At 40.9% G+C, this 13,145-nt stretch overlaps 1 protein-coding gene across 2 annotated transcripts; it reads right to left on the bottom strand.

The window, feature by feature from the left end:
- Positions 1 to 4,473: 4,473 nt before the first annotated feature.
- On the bottom strand, positions 4,474 to 13,083 carry LOC123872842 (GATOR complex protein MIOS-B). 2 transcript variants are annotated; one of them, XM_045917421.1, is made up of 15 exons: positions 12,761 to 13,083; positions 12,154 to 12,348; positions 11,472 to 11,615; positions 10,769 to 10,939; positions 10,445 to 10,637; positions 9,890 to 9,992; positions 9,558 to 9,708; positions 8,877 to 9,052; positions 8,449 to 8,542; positions 7,846 to 7,978; positions 7,255 to 7,434; positions 6,819 to 6,990; positions 6,009 to 6,500; positions 5,474 to 5,700; positions 4,474 to 5,126 (listed from the first exon to the last, which is right to left on the bottom strand). In XM_045917421.1, exons 1-15 carry the CDS (start codon positions 12,882 to 12,884, stop codon positions 5,030 to 5,032), a joined length of 2,652 nt encoding a protein of 883 aa, XP_045773377.1. In that variant the 5' UTR covers positions 12,885 to 13,083; the 3' UTR covers positions 4,474 to 5,029. The 2 variants fall into 2 exon arrangements, with proteins under 2 accessions (XP_045773377.1, XP_045773378.1); XM_045917422.1 differs by having other exon boundaries at positions 10,769 to 10,921; positions 12,761 to 13,082.
- Between the last annotated feature and the right edge of the window lie 62 nt (positions 13,084 to 13,145).

Here is a 13,145-nt window from a genome sequence, read left to right as displayed (position 1 = left end):
AACGAGATTCAAAATCAAAGCCAGTTATTCAAATTTGGTATTATTGTACAGTGTACACTTTCTGATTGTCAAACAGATGATGATGACAAAATTGATGTAGTGCTGATTATTATTAATTATGTCAACTTAAAACTAAAGCTACGAGGTTTCCGGTCGATAAACGTCGAGATATGCTAAGTGCCAAACATACTATAAAATATTTGTATATTATAATTACATGATGTTTGTATGAGTAATTGACTTTATTTATAACACGGTGAAGACAAAAAGGGCATAGAGCTAAAATATACACCCATAACTAGGCTTCTAAATAAAATATTAATGTATTGACTAAAATAGAACACAAGTAACTTATTCAAACAAAAAAGACTACATTTATTTTATGTACATAATAGTTTTATTTATAATAATTTATACATTTAACAACAAGACTAGTAAATGAGAAGTCAATGCGTAAAACTACTAGATAATATCAAACAAATTAGAGTACCTATAGAACTAGTGATCTCAGGAAACTATAGTTAATAAAATATAGGAGTCCTGTGACAGATGTCGGAGTGACATAAATAAGGCTGCGACAATGCTGAAAATCCCTCATAATAATATCGATATCATTGATACAAAGCTACAAATGTCGATTTTATTTTAACTATGTATATTGTTTTCATAGATAGGTAGGATCACTAGGATAATAATTTGTTAACTACTTATGATAATGAATTTAAACAAAAGGGATGAAGGTTTCATGTATTTAATTATGTAGTCATGCACAACGCAAATCATCGACAATTTGGTTATGATAACAAAAGGAACGTCACTATTAATGTCCATAAAGAAATGAAGTATGATAGATAGATAGATAGAAACTCTTTATTGCACACAAAAACACATATAAGGATAACAACACAGTAAGAAGAAAACAGAAAAAAACAATTGTGTGCAAAGGCGGCCTTATTGCTTGGAGCAATCTCTACCAGGCAACCTTTGCTGAAAGGAGAAGTTCTAGGAAGGAGGTTGGATAGTACCAAGTCGCAAGGATTTTTTTACAAAGATTTATATATATACTAATAAACATAAAAAAGTAATTATATATATATAATATATAAATATATATGTATATGCTATATATGACAATATAGTTACTTGCATATAATATAAAAGGGATACATATAATATAAAAAATAATAATATAATAAATAAAAACAATATTTAAACTATTATGGCATAGATAAGTAGAATTCTTTCAAACGATTTTTAAAAATGGGCAGGGATTTCGAACTTCGAATATTCTTGGGGAGGTCATTCCACAGTTGTACTGCATGTACCGTAAAGGACCTCCCGTAGAATTTTGTGTAATTTCTTGGGGTTTGGAGCTTGTTATCCGAGCAAGAGCGCAACTTCATGTGGCGATCAGCAGCACCGAGGAAAGTGAAGCGATCTTTAAGGTAGGGAGGAGTGTGAGGCTCATAGAGAATAGAAAAGAGTAGAATGAGGACGTGGAAATTTCGTCGCCGTCTAATTGGCAACCACTTGAGACGAGAACGGTATTCGCTGACATGGTCAAATTTTCTCAAGCCAAAGACAAATCGAATGCAAAGATTTTGCAACCGTTCCAGCTTGTTTAGTAACTCCTCATTCAAATCCGTATAGCTGCTATCGGCATAATCAAGAATGGGTAAGAGCAGAGATTCAGCCAAGGATATTTTTGTTTTGATTGGGAGGAGATTCTTCCATCTTTTAAGGGAGCCGACAGCAGCGAAAAGGCGTCTGCTTACATAATTGATATGCGGAATCCAGGAGAATGACGAGTCAATAAACAAGCCGAGATTCTTGACAGTATGACTGAAAGGCAATGTCGAGTTATTCAGCACAATCGAACCTACAGAATTGGGATCGATTTTACAGGTTAGCTTAGGGTTACCGATGATAGCAGCCTGTGACTTACTAGCGTTTATAGTTAGCCCGTGCGACTCACTCCAAGTACTAATTTTACATAAGTCTGAATTAATTTTACAAATACCCATCATCACTTCATCCGCAGGTACGGATAAGTAAATTTGTAGGTCATCGGCGTAAAGGTGGTAAGACGAGGAGAGGGAATAGGAGATAGAATTAATAAATATAGCAAAAAGTAGTGGCGAAAGGACACCTCCTTGAGGCACACCAGCACGGAGACAGGAGACGGAGGAAAACTTATTATCAATACGGATACGTTGCTGACGATGCCATAAATAAGAGTGAAACCAGTTCACAACGTCTTGTGATATATTAATAGACTTAAGCGTGGCTAGCATTATATCAAAATCAACCGTGTTAAAGGCATTACTAAAATCAAGAAGAACAATAATTGTCACAAGTTTGTTGTCAAGACCGTAACGAATGTCATCACAGATCTTAGTGAGCGCAGTGACAGTGCTGTGTCCTGGCCGAAAACCTGACTGGTGAGGATTAAGTAGGTTATTATAGGATAGGTAAAGGCGAAGTTGAGAGGAAACTATACGTTCAGCTACTTTAGAAAGGAACGGAAGAATAGAAATTGGTCGATAGTGAGAGAAAGATGAGGGATTAGTTGTTTTGGGAACAGGAATAACATACGCTGCACGCCACGCGCTGGGAAAAGTACTGGTCGATAACGAGTAATTAAGAATATGACAAAGAATCGGGGTCACTTTTTCCAGCACAAGCTTTATCATTTTCCGGCTTATACCATCACTGCCAACAGCATCAGATTTGATTGCCAAGATGTGTTTTTTGACGTCATCAGGAGTAATTGAGTTAAATATAAATGGGGGAGAGTCAGGAGTAGGTGATGCAGTAATACGGTTTAAAGTATCATTTTTTATATGGCTATCCATTGGCGTAATTGCGGTAAAATGTCTATTCAAGTCATCCAAGTTTACATTCTTTACGGTCTGACAATGTTGCTTGCCAATCCCAAGTGAATTTAGGAATTTCCAGGTTTTAAAAGGGTTACTGTTATCAATAGACTTATGAATATAGTCACGTTGAGCATCTCGGCAAAGTTTACTGCATCGGTTCCGTAGTTTTTTGTATTTATCGAGATGCTCTTCAGTTGGTTGTAGTTTATATTTAGCTTTTGCTTTGTTACGTTTAGACATAATAATTTTTATTTCTTTAGTTAGCCACGGAGCCGGTAAATGTTTCAACTTGATTGGGCGCAGTGGTGCATGCACATCAAAGATTTCAATTAACAAAGAATTAAATAAATTGAGCTTTTCATCCACTGTAGCAGCATCAAAAATGGTATCCCAATCTATGTTGTTGAGATCCTGTAGGAACCTATCATTATTAAAATTCTTGAAGCTCCGTCGCATGACAACAATGATCAATGAATGAATGAATGGCATGATAATGATCGTATGATATTTTTCGCGTACATTCGTCATACATTTTTACCATTACAAAGATGACATCTATCACAGGACTATTATATATTTTATGAACTATAGTACATTTCCATAAAAATCATTTCTATGAGAAAAACATACTATGTATGTATCTCGTAAATGCATACAAAACGACTACAAGGCAGACTACAGAATACATACAGAAACGCCTATGTTCCATTAGTACGAGTTTTTATGGAAAAATTTCTTTAAGTTAACCCATATTAATATAATTAGTCTATCCACAAATACCTTGGTACATTATATACATGAAAAATATTCCAATTATTAATTACAACCAAAAGCACCATTTCTTTATGAAAATATAGCACTTATTAGGAACGCAATTGAGGTAACCAAAGATAATCACTAAGTGAGAGTGACATGATTTTATACTACTACTAGAAATCTGAGTAGTTTATGATATGCTATTTTGCAAATTAAAGAAAGATTTTACTAGGACGTATTGAAAATAAATTATTTCTATTACTCTTCGAATACCTACTTACAGGCTCAGCCTTGCGCCTTCTGCTAACATCACTCACAACTTCGTAATATTAAGGCCTCATTTACACTAGAGCTTTTCGTTAAAAAAACGTCCAAATAGAACAAATGTATTCTCAAGTATCTGTTCACACGTAAAAAAACTTTGACGGTGAACTCGGGAATACATTTGTTCTATTTGAACGCTTTTTTTTAATGGACGTTAAAAAATAGCTCTCGTGTAAATGAGGCCTAAAGGTTGGTTAACAAGGGCTGGCATGGTCACAGTACTCACACAAAAGACAATAATTTATTAGGTAACAGCAATTTAACTACTCAAATAATGTATCGCTGTAATGAATATAATGAGTATAATTTGTATCATTCATAAAATGACTGCTCCCGTCACTATTTTATTGTGATGCATGAAAAACACAGTATTTCACGATATTGGCGCCGATTCTGTTGTCTTCCTCTAAACTAAATTTAGAATATCTGCATCCTCTTAATATTGCTAAAAAAGGACGGAAGATGTTTTTCAAATGAAGATTTTAAATTTTAGTGCACATTACGAAATAATAGGCTCGCGACTGGCATTAACGTCACGAGGTTTGACAGCTCTTAGTTAAATTTAAAACTGTCAAACTGTGTCCGTCCTTTTCATATTACACTAGCAAGAAGAGGATGCGATACTTTGCGAATACGATGCGATGCGAATACTTTAAAATTTAGCTGTGCTCAGTATTGTTATGCCAGAAGCGATTTTTTTTAATATAACTTTTTATTCCAACCTAAAAAATTAGTGGTAGAAAATCACGCTATATTTAATAATAGTATAAGCAAAACAATACATTTTTCGATCACGTTTATAAGTCTGGTTGCGTGCGGAAGAGACGGAGCCTTCTCATGACACTTGCGCTTATTCATATTTCACAGATAAGTACACAAACGCATTGTGTGAATGTAATGCCAGCTTATATTAACACGGCTATTACAACGTTATTACGTTTTGTGAGTGAAGTTAGTAGGAAGTGTAAAGTATTTGAATAATGCAGTACGCATTGATTTTGTTTTTGAGGAAGTGTGGCAGTGTTTGACCCCTAGAGAGAGATAAAATGGCGTGTGCGAGGTCGGTGTCGCTAGGAGGGCGTGTGCGGGGGCCGCGGCGCGGGGTCCGGCGGGTCGAGCGCGGAGCAGCGGCAGCTGCACGAGCTGACGGGACACTCCGAGTGTTCACTGCAATACAAACGACACTTGCATTTTACAAAACTGACCAATATCTCTTTATTTATTATAATATAAAATTAAGACTCCAAACAGTTTAAAATAAAGTAAATTAGAAGCATCAAAAGATTTTTGTGATGTATATTTTTACCAAAAAAATATATACATTCAGGTGCTATTTGTCTTTCCAAGTCCTACCATACCATTAAGCATTGTTTCTAAAGCAACGTCAACAAGAATGCATAATAAAACCAACATCATCTAGTTGGACATCAGATTAAATCCATAGGAAAATGAAGTAGTACCGCGACGTAGCTCGGTACAACGCCATCTGTTAACAACATCTATAAGCCCGTCACCTGAACCACTGCAGCAGATGTGCGGCGTGTCCGCCGTGCCGGCACGCCACGCACCAGCTGAACCAGCCGCCGAAGGTGGCGGCGGGCGCGGGCGCGGCGGGCGGCGCGGGGGGCGCGGGCGGCGCGGCGGGCAACGCGGCCACGCCCCCCGCACCCGTGCCCAGGTGCAGCGAGCACACGCCGCAGCGCGGCAGCGGCTTGCGGCAGTTCGGACACGACGAGATTTGCTGCAACAATGATTTGCCGGTCACTTTAGATGCGTTTTCTCATGAATTCGATGCGCACACGTACGCATCACAACGACAATTCCAATGGCTTCCTATACTACGTTAACCACGTTCGAAGACCCCTATCTTTTAGAAAAAAAAAGAAATGTTGCTAATTCTAGACAAAGTACTGTGAAGAAGTCGTGTAATACATTGAATTCAATTCAATTTATTACACTGCTCGTCCGTGTTACGCGAGCCTATCGCAAACATTACGCGACGTGTGGAAACTGTTAATGAACTAGAAATATTATAAATCTGTAAGCTACCTTCATTTTGGCGGCAGGTGGGGGCAGCCTCGCGAACGCCGGTCTGGGCCTCGCGTGCGCGGCCGCCGCGACCGGCTTCCCGCAGTACGTGCACGCGACGCCCGCGCTCGCGCCGCCCGCGCCGCTCATCTCCCCCGCGCCCGCCGCCGCCACCCACGTGTCCAGCAAGCACCGCGGCCACCACAGCCGCCACGCGTCCAGCAGCTGCCGATACTCCGCCAGCCACGCGCGAACACGCGCGTCTCGCAGCAGCTCCGGCGGGCAGCACCTTGCAGCGACCAACGCAGCAGACTGCACGTCCCCAGTGTTCTCCAGCCAGGTCTGCAGCACGGCAATGCCGTCGTTGCTGATGCCGGTGAGCAGCAGGGCGGACAGGTCGCCGCGCGCGCGCAGCTCGTCGCAAATCCGTGTGACATAGTCGTGCAGTTTTGTGTCGGAGAGGAATATGCACGCGAACGCCACTCGGTCTTCTAGACGCATTTCTGTTTCGTTCTGTGAAATGGTGATTTTTTTTAATCAAAGTTAAGATTACGATGAAAGAATTAGAGATATAGTAACTAAGAAGTAAGAAAGATTCTTTACAATAACACGCAATGTAAGTATTGTTTACGACAGGTCGAGATGGCAATTTTCTAGTGAGATGACATCACATACCGGTTAATCAATATCGACCCTCCCTGCACGATTCACTTCATATCCCGATTGTCATTTCGACCTGTGGCGTACTATATGGTGTTAATGCGATCGGTTGTGTCAGCGCTGTCAGATTTTTTGTCTCGACTCGTAGTGGGTGTAAGGCGGCAGACTCACGAGCACAGCGGAGTAGTCGGGCAGCGGGTCGGGCGCGGGCGAGTTGGCGGCGGCGAGGAAGTACAACAGCGCGCGCAGGTAGGGGTCCGGCAGCGCGGGCGCGGCGGCGGCCAGCGCCTCGCGCCACAGCCGCTCGTCGCCCGGCGCCAGCGCGAGCGCCGCGATACGCAATCTGTCACACCGGCAACTTTACTTGTCTTTTTATTGATTCATTACAGGCAAGCGCTGGACCACAAACACATCTAATGGAAAGTGATGATGTGGCCTAATATGAGACGCGTTTACCTAGAAGATGCCTATTTACTCTTGTTTTAAAGATACCCAGATTGTAATTATTTCAGATTCCAAATCTTAGCCCATGCGTATGAGGAATGATGACACAAAATCCCTAGTACAACTTGTCCCCCAGCCCACACAGCTGCAGCTCGTCACTCACCGCGGCTCCTGCGCACGCGCGAGCACGTCCAGCGCGGTCCTCAGGCGCAGATGGAAGGCAGCGAGCGCGGCGGCGCGGCACGGCGTACCGGCGGCCTCGGCGCGCTCCACGCCCGCGCCCGCGTTTTCCCAGCCCCAGCCCCAGCCGCACAGCTGCAACGCGCGCGTTCGCTCCGCACTCCTGACGATCATAGTAGATACTTCAACATGGGCATAATGGGCGCCGAGATAAATCCCAAGCACACTAGAGCAACCCCCGAGAGTAGCCAGAGTGATGCATCTAGAATCCTTGGGTGCCCCTGGTGGTTCAGGGGCACCCAAGACAAAGACACCAATTACCCCTGCGTTGAATACTCTACTTTTCACACCTCGCGAGTCATTAAATAGAGGCTAATAAATAATTAAAACAATATTCAATATAATAATACATAGTTATTTCAATAACACTACAATACAAACATTTCGAAGATAAGTTCTGTAGGAAATTCAATTCTATACTTTACTTTTATTTAAGCTATGTCGGTCGCTTTTGTTCTGCGACTTACCTCGTTCCGGATTTTATTCCTGATACCCAAAGGAAAACTTTACTAACCTGTAAATAGTAACTTTCCGGTTGGGCAGATCAGGAAGCAAGGCAGCCACCACCTCTGACCGATACCCCTCTCCGGGAGAGCGCAGCACGCTCCGCACTCCGGGGTGCTTCCATGGACTGTTCCGAATACATCCTGGAACAAGTACTTTACTTGCACTTTGTATCATTTTATAACAAAAATACAATAAATCTAAAGCTTAATTCGCTGTAATTCACCAAAATAAACAAATCTGTATGGAACATGATGTAGATAACACACTTTATCATTTGAACATCAAATGATAGCGTAATATCCGTAATGCGTTTGTATGGAGAAGAGTCTAGAAAGCGTAATCTTAATTCTATTAAAAGATTTTTCACAAGTGAGGGTCGAGGGGGGTCATTTTTTTTTTAAGAAAAAAAAAAAAGAATATTAGCCATGTTAAATGACTAATATTCCCCTTTCCTCTCCAACTAAGCGTCAGGCTTGTGCTAGGAGTAGGTACGACAATAGTGCAACGGGCGGGGTTTGAACCGTCGACCTTTCGGTTTTCAGTCCACTCCTTTACCGGTTGAGCTATTGAGGCTCAACCGGTATGAGGTCATTTTGTAACGAACTATTACCATCTTCGACGAGTGACTTGCTGAGGGCCAAAAAATGCCACAGTCCGCTCAGTGCCTCGTCATCAGCGAGGTCTGCGTTCTGCCAGAGGTCCGGCTGAAAATAAACCCTTTTTACATACAGGGTGTAACCAGAACGCTAGCAAAAACTTAGCGTTATTATTATACTACCTGAACACAAACCGATCCCAATAATTTTAATAAATAAATTGCCTTATTTTGTAGTTTTAGTAATTTTTCAATGTAACTTAACTTGCAATATATAGCTTGCAAAATTTGAGGCAATGCTCCACCTACGACGCGGCATTGACTCCGAGTGGCCTTCTTACACAACCTTTGTTGCCTCTTGCGTCAGTCAGATGTTTATTGGCAATATGTTATATGTATATAAAGACATAAAAGATTAACTTTTACACACACGAGACCCATACCTTGAGCCCGTAGTCTGTAGAAGCCCTTGTGCGCGCGACGTGCGAGATGTCCGGCACGTGCGCGTAGAAGGCCGCGTGCATGCGGCGCAGCGCGCCCGCGCCCGCCCACGCCAGCGTGCCCGTGGCCCCCCACGACAACGTCACGCGCTCGCACACCGTGTACTCACTCAGGGACCCTACACACAAAACATAGGGAACAATATCATATAGTATCAACTTAAGACTACAAAATGATTTTAAATTAAATGCCTCTTAATTAAAGTAAAAAGTATGCTAAATAAATTTAAAAATGTAAGTATAGGTTTGTATGAAACTAGTGGTTCATCCCGAACTAACCTGTATTCACAAACATTTATTACTGAAATATCAAACCTTGCTGGCAAACTGAGTTCTGCTGCTTACGCTATTAGAAAGAATCAACAGTAAACTAATCTGCAAACATTGCCTATACTAGTCTTATAGAATCACGAATCATGATATGGGGTAAAGCTGCAGTTATTGTGAGGAATTTTGTATTACAAAAAAAGGGCAGAGTAAATTGATAATTTATATGAACTAGAAGCCTCAATAGGCTTGCGGCTCCTGAGCTTCACTTCAAGAAACTCCGAAAATCGTTTGTGAGACTTTATACAAGTAAACAATAATATGATTAAAAAAAAACTCAAAGACTTATTATATTACCCGATAATGCGAGAGCCAATAGCCTCGCGCACTGCGTAGGGTGGCAGGCAAAAGTCGCCAGCGGCGCCCCGCAGATAGTTATATCTCGCTCCACTGCGGATCCCTCTTCGGCCTCGGCTTCACACTCCTCCAACGCCGCCGCAGCTGACACCTGTTTCCAATGATGCACGGTATTTGCTTGTGCCAGTGGTTTCCCCGCCCCATTCAATTATTTTGTACAAGAATCTATTTACATAACAATTGCGAATATATAAAGGAAGACTTCGTTCACGTGGATGTTTTTTAAACTCAATTGTTAGAAACAAATAAATTCAGAGTAAACTGTATCTCACCACACTGTCCAATGAGTTCTGAGCCTTATACTCGTGCGCTTGCTGGATGTCGTGCAGTCGCAGCGAGTTGGAGTCGCGCTGCAGCGAGATCAGCAAGTTGCGTCTGTGAACAGCAATCCGCTTTACAGGCAACAGCTGAACAGCTAGTGTTATTGCTGTTTGTGAGAAATTGTAGAAATACACCAGGAACTATACCTGGTCAGGAAAACAAGCTAATAGAGAAGTGAGAAACGGTACATCATTGGTTACAGACAATGGATGAGAAATGCAAGTCCACATAGCAACCACAGTGTTAGTCTTTTTAAGGGGTGTCTTCAACATTAATGGTCTTAACTGTCTCTCGTTACATGTCTTATGGTGCTCCTTACATTTGTTTTCAGTTTTTGATTTTATGTTGACTTGGCTAAGTCATTAGAGTGTATTCTGTTTATTTCGTAACTTGGCGTGTTTCTCAGACTGATTCTTGCTATACTTTTGAAGACTCAAATTCTATGTTTGTCACCATAGTATTTCCATTGAAATTCAGAACTAGATTTCGAGAGCCGTTATGCTTACCTGGTAGGGCTCCACTGAATCTTGCGCGGCGGCTTGGGCAGCTGCAGAGAGAGCAAGGGCTGGGCCAGAGACCGCGCGTCCCACACCGCCACGCCGCCCTCGCCGCGCGACGCCACCAGCCAGCCCTGCGGCGCTGCGCTCGCGCCGAAACACTGCCGTGTGTTCGCTACCCCGCACGCTTTGCCACCGCTTTCTATTTGTAATTGATCATTATCATCATCATCATTTTTCGAGTTAAGTTCGTTTTATAAAAACTTCGAACTTGTCAAACAACATCACCAGTTTGTCCCCTGGAAAATATCAAAATGAAAAATCTATACATACCACGTAGATCGTAAATCTTGAGATGCTTCAGGTTCATGGACGCGACGAGCGTGCGCGGCGCGAACGCGCACCACGACACGGTGTGAGCAGTCTCCCCCGTCGCCACCTCCGCCACGGGGCGCGGCGGCTCCGACGCAGGGGGGGACGAACTCTCTACCGGGATATCAGAACCTTTTTAGTGCCAAAGAGATCTCTTCCATGAGGCAATGACAGATAGGTAGGTGGTAGATTTTTTGAAAAAATGTAAATATAGGCTTAACCTTTTTATCACTCTCGATTTAAATCTTTTCTTTTTTTAATCTTAAAATAAATTAATCTTTTTTTTTGTCAGCCCTAGCACAGACTACGGTCTTTTTGGGCAGCAAAATTTCAAGCACCAGTCTCAGTTTTTGTCTAGTGTTTTGGTCTACAACAATTGGTGTAAAATGTTATTTTTTAATTAAGTCTTTAATTAAATAAATAAATAAATAGATTCATTTGATGGTGGATTTCAAAAACATTTGTACATGTGGTGATTTAATCCATACTTTCATACTACTATTATAAAAGTGAATATGTCTTTCTGTTCCCTTGTCACATTATAACACAGTTTTCACAGTCGAAAAAAACTACCACATATCCTGGAGATGGACATAGGATAGATACTTTTATTCTGAAACATCCAAGAATTACCACAGGATTTTTAAAATCACCATCTAGTTACCTATAAAGTCATCTGTACTGCAAGTCTGCACGTCCCACAGCAGGATGCAGTTGTCACTGCGATGTTTCTCCAGCCCCACAGCCAGCAGGTTGTTTTCTCTGCGGTTCCATGAAACTGAGTTGCAAGGACGGGGGTACCGCGCCACTAGCACATGTAAAGAATCATTAAATAATTAATCTTACATTATATTGAGGCTTATATTTGCACAGTTACTAGTAAAGATATACTGTAAAGTTGCTAATTTTAAGTTATGTATTTCTTATAAAGAAATTGTACAATTTTGTTTCTAAGAGATTTTATGAAATATTGGAATGCAATTTTTCTTTGATTTAAAATAATACCCCTGGTAATCCAGCACCTGTCTAATCCGGCACCCCTTGTAATCCAACATGTCTATTAATTATTGAATTTACTAAATTTGACATACATAATGAAATATGATTTATACTTCAGAGTATGTGTAACATATAGAATCTTATCATTGGATCTGTAATTTGTCTGAACTCTTTTGTAAAAAATTCAGGAGGGGGCTTAGGCTGTACTCCATAATCTGACAAATTGGATAGTTCAGATACTGCCCTGCAAAATGTTTGTCGGATTACCAGGCATCCACTGTATTATGTTATTATGTTAGTTTTCAATTCAAAGACAATATTGTGAAAAATATTTAATTTCTGATTACCGAATTCCCTTCCAACTAGTCCAAGGGGGTCATAGGTCTGTTTGAGGCTAGTCAGTGTGACTCTGCCACTGGCATGCCCCAGTGCTAGCAGGGGGTCAGGGTGTTCCGCTATCGCACTGACGTCTACACATCGCACTCCACTCCCACTCTGTGATGCTACTACTACTGCACCTCGGGTGGAAGACAACTGGGTAACTGTACAGAGAAAAAAAAACTCTTAATTTCATATAGAAATAGCAATCATAACAAAGTATAACGGCAGCCTAATCACAAACATTGATGTCTTCTAGTCAAGGCACTCATCTAAATATATAATACAAGAGATCTAAAGAGTTCTATTTGCTATGCTCACATGTGTCCACCAATTTAATCTAGATCCCATCACTTTTTGGTGAAGGAAATCATAATAACGTGACGTGTATATCTCGGCCGATATTGCTGCATAATTATGCATAGTCCCCTAATCACCAAAAGTAGTTAAGTAATAAGCCTAACTCCTCTTTTTCCAAAAGTCCTTTGGCCACAGACATTATAACTTTATGTGTAGTAGACTTACTTTAAGACATTAGAACTAAAGCGAAGTAAATAATAACAGTTAGACTCATACATGTAGTCTTCTTTTCAATATCTTGAAGCCGAGAGACCTCGTATAGGGTTATGTCCTGACCCCATACAATGAACTTATCTTGATGCACAGGCGACCAAATTACATCTAATTTGCCGCCTGACATTATTTCTATTGAATTAAATGCCTGGGTATGAAAACAACTGATTTCATAACTTATTTACTTTTCGAAAACATAGTTTTTATTTACAGCACTGATTTTACAAAAATATTTTGGTTTTCCGTTGTTTTGACATATCAAGGTTTTTTTTTTTGACAATCACAGACGAATACCAGAAGTTAAAAGTTTGAAGTCAGTGACAAAGTGTAAATGCAAAGTGATTTAAGAACGCCGCAAAGAGACTATTGGCAAAGTTGTCAATCACTA

Source organism: Maniola jurtina, chromosome 15 (genome assembly GCF_905333055.1).
Source record: "Maniola jurtina chromosome 15, ilManJurt1.1, whole genome shotgun sequence".
Classification (NCBI taxonomy): domain Eukaryota; kingdom Metazoa; phylum Arthropoda; class Insecta; order Lepidoptera; family Nymphalidae; genus Maniola; species Maniola jurtina.
Note: the sequence above shows the minus strand (reverse complement) of the source record. Positions and strands in the feature narration are given on the sequence as shown.